Source organism: Eptesicus fuscus, chromosome 18 (assembly GCF_027574615.1).
Source record: "Eptesicus fuscus isolate TK198812 chromosome 18, DD_ASM_mEF_20220401, whole genome shotgun sequence".
Classification (NCBI taxonomy): domain Eukaryota; kingdom Metazoa; phylum Chordata; class Mammalia; order Chiroptera; family Vespertilionidae; genus Eptesicus; species Eptesicus fuscus.
In genome coordinates, this window is record NC_072490.1 from 40,817,257 (window position 1) to 40,826,051 (window position 8,795).

General features: G+C 58.3%; 1 protein-coding gene across 1 annotated transcript in view; it reads left to right on the forward strand.

Moving 5' to 3' along the window:
- The window catches only part of DNAH1 (dynein axonemal heavy chain 1), a 73,732-nt gene extending 65,226 nt beyond the window's left edge, over nucleotides 1–8,506 (forward strand). The window contains exons 61-78 of the mRNA XM_054729788.1: nucleotides 371–490; nucleotides 611–760; nucleotides 868–1,028; nucleotides 1,781–2,006; nucleotides 2,327–2,522; nucleotides 2,846–2,997; nucleotides 3,426–3,622; nucleotides 3,847–3,991; nucleotides 4,159–4,317; nucleotides 4,390–4,521; nucleotides 4,890–5,060; nucleotides 5,138–5,317; nucleotides 5,388–5,564; nucleotides 6,033–6,203; nucleotides 6,364–6,494; nucleotides 6,864–7,242; nucleotides 7,513–7,747; nucleotides 8,338–8,506. Coding sequence (XP_054585763.1) covers nucleotides 371–490; nucleotides 611–760; nucleotides 868–1,028; nucleotides 1,781–2,006; nucleotides 2,327–2,522; nucleotides 2,846–2,997; nucleotides 3,426–3,622; nucleotides 3,847–3,991; nucleotides 4,159–4,317; nucleotides 4,390–4,521; nucleotides 4,890–5,060; nucleotides 5,138–5,317; nucleotides 5,388–5,564; nucleotides 6,033–6,203; nucleotides 6,364–6,494; nucleotides 6,864–7,242; nucleotides 7,513–7,747; nucleotides 8,338–8,459 — 3,204 coding nt within the window. The 3' untranslated portion in view covers nucleotides 8,460–8,506. The remainder of the gene's footprint in view (nucleotides 1–370; nucleotides 491–610; nucleotides 761–867; nucleotides 1,029–1,780; nucleotides 2,007–2,326; nucleotides 2,523–2,845; nucleotides 2,998–3,425; nucleotides 3,623–3,846; nucleotides 3,992–4,158; nucleotides 4,318–4,389; nucleotides 4,522–4,889; nucleotides 5,061–5,137; nucleotides 5,318–5,387; nucleotides 5,565–6,032; nucleotides 6,204–6,363; nucleotides 6,495–6,863; nucleotides 7,243–7,512; nucleotides 7,748–8,337) is intronic.
- Nucleotides 8,507–8,795: the final 289 nt, after the last annotated feature.

The following is an 8,795-nucleotide window of genomic DNA, read 5'->3' on the forward strand; positions in this document are numbered from 1 at the left end:
TAAGAAAAGTTCCTAAAATAAGTTGTGTCTCAGCTAGACCCTAAAGATAGGTAGGGTTGGGAGGTGAGGGCTGGGAGAGAACCAAGAGGCAGTAGGTAGAGGTGCATGGGCTGGGAGGGCCGATGGGCTGCAGGCTCTGTGGCGATGGTCTAATGGAGTGAGAGCTCAGTAGGCAAAAGGACAGAGAAGCCCAGTGAAGGAGGGTGTTGGGACTCAGCCTAGGAGCACACTGGCACCTGCCCTCACCTCCAAGAGGGCACAATCAGGAGAGGACAGGCATAGCCAAGCATGAGGTTGGGAGTAGCTGATGCCCCAGCTGACACTGTTCATGTGAGAGCCCCGGCCCACTATGGCGCCTGGTGCCCCACAGATCGCTGGCCTCCCCAACGACACGCTATCAGTGGAGAACGGGGTCATCAACCAGTTCTCCCAGCGCTGGACCCACTTCATTGACCCTCAGAGCCAGGCCAACAAATGGATCAAGAACATGGTAAGTCTACCTGCCAGGTGCCACCACCCCTCCCACCAGGCTTAGCAGGCACAAGAGGAGTAGCTGAGCCTCAGGGTGGCTCTCAGCCCCCACAACCACTCCCTGTCCCCACTCCCACAGGAGAAGGAAAGTGGGCTGGATGTGTTCAAGCTGAGTGACCGCGACTTCCTACGCAGCATGGAGAATGCCATCCGCTTTGGCAAGCCCTGCCTTCTGGAGAATGTGGGCGAGGAGCTGGACCCCGCTCTGGAGCCCGTGCTGCTCAAACAGGTAAACCTGCAGCGTGGGTGGGTGGGAGTGGACTGACAGCCTCCCGCCCCTGCCACGCTGATGGAGCCCGGGCCACAGACAGCTCTTGCCCGTCCCGCCCGCCACAGACATACAAGCAGCAGGGGAACACAGTGCTGAAGCTAGGGGACACAGTGATCCCCTACCACGAGGACTTCAGGATGTACATCACCACCAAGCTGCCCAACCCACACTACACACCCGAGGTCGCCACCAAACTCACCCTCATCAATTTCACCCTGTCGCCCAGGTAAGCCCCCAGCCCCCAGGCTCCCCAGTATCAGCTACACCTCGGCCTATCCAGCTGCCCCTCTCCTACCCTCAGGTCAGGAGTTACTGGGTCTTTCCTCCACTCAGAGGCTCTGTCAGCTTCCTCCGGGCCTTTCTAGCCCTTCCACCAAATAGTATTTCCACTATTTCCACCTAAAACCCCCACCCCCAACTCATCCTGATCCCTGGTCAAAATCCTACCCCCAGCCTCCCTCAAGAGCTCTCGTCTCTTCCCCTGCAGCTCAGCCCTTTGCAGGCCCTTGTGCACTCCCCGCCCACGCTGTCCTGGAGCCCTGGGTCGGGCACCCAGCCCCGATCCTGCCCGGGCTGCTGTGAGCCAGGCACTAGGGCCTTCATTGACCACCCACAGACCCCGAGGCATAGTGGCCACTGTGAACCTCTCCACAGAACAGGGGGTGGAAACGCCCTTAAGGCCTGTCTCTCCCAGTCACCTTCAGCCCCTTCCTGCTGAGAGGGAGTTTTTTCAGAGACCCCAGCAACTCACACATCCAACGCCTGGCCCCTGCTGGGTTCCAGGCTGCCACCCAAGGTCTCTGAGAACTGATCACTTTAAAAACAGGCTCGGCATTATATCTGCCGCCTGAGACAGGTTAGGCCTCCCAGGCTGACACCAGCAGGGACTCTGCTCTTGGAGCCCAGGAGCACAGATAGACAGGGGGCTGCCTTGGGGCCACCAGGTATTACAGACAGGGTGTTCCCCGCCCCTGGCAGTGGCCTAGAGGACCAGTTGCTAGGCCAGGTAGTGGCTGAGGAGCGGCCGGACCTGGAGGAAGCCAAGAACCAGCTGATTGTCAGTAATGCCAAGATGCGCCAGGAGCTGAAGGACATAGAAGACCAGATCCTGTACCGGCTCAGCTCCTCCGAGGGTAACCCGGTGGATGACATGGAGCTCATCAAGGTGCTGGAGGCTTCCAAAATGAAGGCTGCAGAGATCCAGGTCGGCCCCTGCCTGCCTCTCCCCACCCTGCCTGCCTCTCCCCACCCTGCCTGCCTCTCCCCACCTGCCTGCCTCTCCCCACCCTGCCTGCCTCTCCCCACCCTGCCTGCCTCTCCCCACCTGCCTGCCTCTCCCCACCCTGCCTGCCTCTCCCCACCCTGCCTGCCTCTCCCCACCCTGCCTGCCTCTCCCCACCCTGCCTGCCTCTCCCCACCTGCCTGCCTCTCTCCACCCTGTCTGCCCCTGTCCCCACCCACCTCTACCTGCTGCTCTTCGCCAGCCTACCTGGGTCTGACCAGGCCCCTCCACTGCACCCCCAGGCCAAGGTCAGGATTGCAGAGCAGACAGAAAAGGACATTGACCTCACGCGCATGGAGTACATACCTGTGGCCGTCCGCACCCAGATCCTATTCTTCTGTGTGTCTGACCTGGCCAACGTGGACCCCATGTACCAGTACTCCCTCGAGTGGTTTCTCAGCATCTTCCTCTCAGGCATCGCCAACTCAGAGAGGGCAGGTAGCCCTGGCACACATGCACATGTGGACACAAACGCCAGGCTCCCACCCTGGCACAGATGGGACGCGTGAACACATTTCCACAGTGGGCACATACACAAACTCACACCCGTAGTCACTTGCACATGCTCTCATCTCAGACACACCCGACATACGAACACAGCCCCCTCCCTTCCCTCCTCGGAGCCCTTTTGCTGGGAACTCCAAATGCCCCCAGGGGAGGCTCCGACTGCCCTGTGGCTCCTGGGAGACTGGCTGGGCTGGACCCCACGCTCTCGCTTCCCTCCCTCTCCCCGTGTGCTGCATCACCTCTCTACCTTGCAGACAACCTGAAGAAGCGCATCGCCAACATCAATCGCTACCTGACCTACAGCCTCTACAGCAACGTCTGCCGCAGCCTTTTTGAGAAGCACAAGCTGATGTTCGCCTTCCTGCTGTGTGCCCGCATCATGATGAATGCAGACAAGATCAACCAGGTGCATGAGTAGAGAGGCAGCCGGGTGGGCCAGTGGGCCAGGACAGTCTGAGCAGTTGCCCTGTCGTAGGGCCTGGAGAACAGGGTGGAAGGAAAGGAAAGGCCAGGCATGGAGGCACAGCAGCAAGAGCAAAAGGGCAGAGGGGCAGAAGCACGGTTCCTTGCTTGAAACAGCCAGAGACCCTGGGTTAGTTGTGGCCCAAGAGTCCTGTGAGCAGGTCTCTCAGAGCCTTGAGTGTGCTGGTGGGCACAGAGGCAGGCCTGGGCCTCCCAGCTCATGTCCTCAGGAGCCCCAGGCATTTCGTGATGTGTTGGAAAGCACAGCCAAGTTAGTGAGAGTGACAGCCACCACTGCTCACCCTCACTGTGTACTGGGTGGGCTCATGGGTATATAGGGCCTGGCACTAGCCTCCCTCTGTCCCCTGCCAGAACGAGTGGCGCTACCTCCTGTCCGGGGGTTCCATCCAGGCCACAACTGAGAACCCTGCAGTGGACTGGCTGTCAGACCGGGCCTGGCGAGACATCCTGGCACTCTCTAACCTGCAAGCCTTCTCCTCCTTCGCCACTGACTTCGTGGAATACCTCTCAGAATTCCGGGCTATCTTCGACAGCCCTGAGCCCCACCGGTGAGCTGGGCCCCAAAGCATGGCAGGGTGGGCACATTGAGGGGGTGAGATCCCAGAGACAGGAGCAACCCAAGGTTGCCCTGCGGCTGTGGCCACATCTCTTCCACGCCCCTGGCCACATATCCCCAGACACCCCACTCTCCTCTGTCATGCAGCCAGCAGAGTCTCTGTGGCCAGTGCCCTCCCACAGGTCAGCATTCAGGGGGACATGGGCATTATTGCAGGGAGCCATTGCCTGGCACCTGGGACAAGTACCTGGACCAGTTCCAGAAGCTGCTGGTCCTGCGCTGCCTGCGAGGAGACAAGGTTACGAACGCCATGCAGGACTTTGTGGCCGCCAACCTGGAGCCACGCTTCATTGAACCCCAGGCAAGTACCACTAGCTAACCCCCACCTGGCCAATCAGAACTCCTAGCCCTACCCCTCCAGGCCCCACTCATAAGGCCCCCTGGGAACTCTCTGAAAGCCCCAAGATTGCCCTCCCTTGCCAGGGTCCCTGTGCCTCCTTAGCCCCAGCATCTCTCCCTGCCCTGCAGACAGCCAACCTGTCAGTGGTGTTCAAAGACTCCAACTCCACCACACCCCTCATCTTTGTGCTGTCGCCTGGCACTGACCCTGCTGCCGACTTATACAAGTTTGCTGAAGAGATGAAGTTCTCCAAGAAGCTCTCTGCCATCTCCCTGGGCCAGGGCCAGGTAGGGGTGGGACAAGGAGGGATGAGGGGCCAGGCCAGCTGGTCCCACCACTCAGCACTCCCGCCCCCACAGGGCCCTCTGGCAGAAGCCATGATGCGCAGCTCCATAGAGAGGGGCAAGTGGGTCTTCTTCCAGAACTGCCACCTGGCCCCAAGCTGGATGCCAGCCCTCGAGCGCCTCATTGAACACATCAATCCCGACAAGGTGCGCCAGCCTCCTCTGCTGAGGGAGTACTGAGTGTCTACCCAGGACTGTGAAGCTAAATGCAATGGTCCCACAAAACGCTCAGGCACACAGGGAGTGCTTGGGAACCGACAAATGGAACATGCATTGATTGCATTAATCTTCCCAGTTCACATCACCAGTGGTGATGTGACTCGCTCAAGGCCACCCAGCACAAACCGGTGACCCTGGACCTTGCCAAAGCTCATATTCTTAACTCGTGGTCCATGCAGCCTGGCCTGGCCCACCCAGAGGGTAGGGTGGCCCATGGTCCCTGGGTAGGAGGAAGCCTGGTATTGGGGAGGCCACCAGGTATGGGTCCTGATGCTCATGTGGAACATGGCCACCAGGTGCACCGGGACTTCCGCCTGTGGCTTACCAGCCTGCCCAGCAACAAGTTCCCAGTGTCCATCCTGCAGAATGGCTCCAAGATGACCATCGAGCCGCCGCGTGGCGTCAAGGCCAACCTGCTCAAGTCCTACAGCAGCCTCAGCGATGACTTCCTCAATTCCTGTCACAAGGTGAGGCACACTTGGCAATGCCCTGCCTACCTGCCCTGGTCCTCTCCCCTCACGTCCCCGCCCCTCACCTCTCGCAGGCGATGGAGTTCAAGTCCCTGCTGCTGTCCCTGTGCCTGTTCCATGGCAATGCTCTGGAGCGCCGCAAGTTTGGGCCCCTGGGCTTCAACATCCCCTATGAGTTCACGGACGGGGACCTGCGCATCTGCATCAGCCAGCTCAAGATGTTCCTGGATGAGTATGAGAACATCCCCTACAAGGTGGGCTGGGGACAGGCTGGGGGCAGAGGGCCAGGTGCTCGTGGGGCCCTCTCACCCACCCACTGCATAGGTCCTCAAGTACACGGCAGGGGAAATCAACTATGGGGGCCGTGTCACGGACGACTGGGACCGCCGCTGTGTCATGAACATCCTGGAGGACTTCTACAACCCCGAAGTGCTCTCCCCCGAGCACATCTACAGCGCCTCAGGCATCTACCACCAGATCCAACCCACCTACGACCTCAACGTGAGCACAGCCTGAGTTCTGGGGTAGTGGACACCTGAGTGCTGGGTGAGAGGAGTTGTGGCCCCTGCCCTACACTAGCTCCTTCTCACTGACTGATCCATCCCACAAAGACTGTCACCAGTGTCTGGGGGCACTCAGTGAGGCAGGGGCAACCCAACCCAGCCCACAGTCAGGGAGGCTCCCTGAGGACATGCTGCTTCAGCTAAGGGGCTGGTCAGGGGCTGGGTCAGGCACTCCCATGCGTGGGTCATCAGTAGAAAGGAGAGAGTGTAACAGGTTTGAGCAGCCAAATGAAGGAGCTGGGAGATGGATGACAGTGAGAAGGGGGCCACCCACATGATGCCTCAGGGGCCTTGGGGTCCCAAAAATAATAGGGTTACAACCAGGGTGATGGGGCGGGGGGGCTGTGCTCAGTTGGAGGGCCACCACAGGCTGGGGCTTCAGCTGTTGTGCCTTCCTATCCCCCAGGGCTACCTCTCCTATATCAAAGGCCTTCCCCTCAATGACATGCCTGAGATCTTTGGCCTGCATGACAACGCCAACATCACTTTTGCCCAAAATGAGACTTTCGCCCTGCTTGGTGCTATCGTACAGCTGCAACCCAAATCATCCTCTGTGGGCGGTCAGGGCAGAGAAGAGGTGGGTGACAGTGGGAAGGAAAGGGCCCAAGGGTTGGGCAGGGCTAATCTCCCACCCACCACCCTGCCTGCTCTCTTGTGGGATGGAACTCTGTGCATGTGGAATCCTACAAGGGTTGTGGGAGCCAGCCCTGACCCCCACTATCTCTTTGCCCCTACAGATAGTGGAAGATGTGGCCATGAACATTCTACTCCAGGTACCTGAGCCCATCAACTTGCAGTGGGTGATGACCACGTACCCCGTGCTGTATGAGGAGTCAATGAACACGGTGCTAATACAGGAAGTCATTCGGTAATCCCCCACCACCCCCAGCCCTGAGTCAGCAGACCACTGGGCTGTAGAGAAATGACAGGAAGAGGTACTATGGGCCAGGTGCCATACCAAGTGCAGTGAATCCATCCTCTAACTCAGCCACAGTTTTATTATCCCATTTTACAAATGAGAAGGCAAGACCCAAAAAGGTTAAGTGAACTAAGGTCACATACGTGCTAAGGATCAGAGCTGGGATTGGTACCCAGGCTACCCAACCAGCTCTATGCTGTAGCCTCTATATTCAGCCATTGTTTTGGTGGGTTTTTTGTCTATGGCCCACAACTGGGGTGTGTAGATGCTACTAGAGGGCCCTGGCCCACTGCCTGCCTCCTTGCCACTGGCCCATAGGTACAACCGGCTGATGCAGGTGATCACACAGTCGCTGCGAGATCTGCTCAAGGCACTCAAGGGGCTGGTGGTGATGTCCTCGCAGCTGGAACTGATGGCTGCCAGCCTGTACAACAACACTGTGCCCGAGCTTTGGAATGCCAAGGCCTATCCATCACTCAAGCCACTATCCTCATGGGTCATGGATCTGCTGCAGCGCCTGGACTTCCTACAGACCTGGATCAAAGAGGGCATCCCAGTTGTGTTCTGGATCAGTGGATTCTTCTTCCCCCAGGCTTTCCTGACAGGCACCCTGCAGAACTTTGCCCGCAAGTCTGTCATCTCCATCGACACCATCTCCTTCGATTTCAAGGTCTGGATACAGCTAGGGCCAGGTCAGGTGACAAGTTGGGGTACAGCCCAGACAGGAGGAGCCTAAGTGCTGGCTGACAGAGTCAGAGGACCCCTGAGCCGGGGTTGCGGGGAAAGGAGAGCCAGGCCAGGAGCCCAGGGAAATCACGAGGGGTGGGACATAGACTGCAGGTTACCAGCTAAAATGGTGGGTGTGATGGGCAGGTAGGCAAAACTCACGAGGGAGTTTGTGCCTTTGGACCCAAATTCTAATCCAGATTCTGGGTGTTGATATGTGTGGGGCATATATGTATTATAGGTATTGCGCCAATCAGTGTCAGAGCTCAAGGAAAAGCCAGAACAGGGGTGCTACATCCATGGACTGTTCCTGGAAGGTGCCCGCTGGGACCCCACAGACTTCCAGCTGGCAGAGTCTCGACCCAAGGAGCTATACACGGAGATGGCTGTTATCTGGCTCCTACCTGTGCCCAACCGCCAAGTTCAGGACCAGGCCTTCTACCTGTGCCCCATCTACAAGACGCTGACCCGTGCTGGTACGAGGCCCAGGGCAGGGAGCCTACACCACAGGTGGGGGCCCAGGCCTGGGCCAGCTCAGGCCAGTTAGGCTGATCCAGGTTAGCTGAACAAGATGGCTGAGGTTAGCCAGCAGTCCTCAGACCAACCAGGCAGGACATAGCCTGGCAGCAGCAGGCACGGTGGTATCCAGCAGCTGGCTCAGTCTATGGTGGCCCCTGAGGTCACCATCTTGTTGCCTCCCTTAGCAGATCCACTGTGGGTCCTGGGAGCCCTAGCCTGACAGTAGAGGTTCAGAGGGGGTAACTGAGGCCCGGAGAGGAGGGATGGGCCTGGGCTGAGTCCAACAGGAAATGAGTGATGGCGTCAATTCTCCTATTACTGCCTGTCCTCATCAGTGCATTAACCCTGGACAGAATTCTCCTATTACTGCCTGTCCTCAGTGCATTAACCCTGGACAGGCCTGAGCCTTGGCCAGATCATCACCAAGCAGGCTTGCCCTTAGGCCAGGATTCCTTCCTTGTCCCCAAATCTGCCAAGTCCATTGCCTTTACCCTGTCCCTCTCTAACTGTGGCAGACAACTTAACCCTCCCCCGTTGTCTGTTCCAGGAACACTATCAACCACAGGCCACTCCACCAACTACGTCATTGCTGTGGAGATCCCCTCTGACCAGCCTCAGCGACACTGGATTAAGCGTGGTGTGGCCCTCATCTGTGCCCTGGACTACTAGACTTGGATAAAAGGGTGGGAGCCATTAAAGTTGAATTTTCTAAGTAGTCCAGCTGAGCCTTACCTGCTTACATCAGGCCCCTTCTGTAGGACTCACTACCAGGGAAACAGTGGGGATAAGGGGCTACAGCAGCCTCAAAAGAGAATGTGGTTAGCAAGGGGAAGAGGAGGCAGAGGTAGCAGCTTTGACCTGCTGGATCTGTCCAGGTGCAACAAGAGAGGGGACCCCTCCAAGATCTCAGAGCCCCTCCAGGGAGAGCACACCCAGCAGGACTAGAGGCAGCCCTGTTTTAGCCCAGAACCCCAGCCTCTCTCCAGGTTGCAAAGCTATCAGATC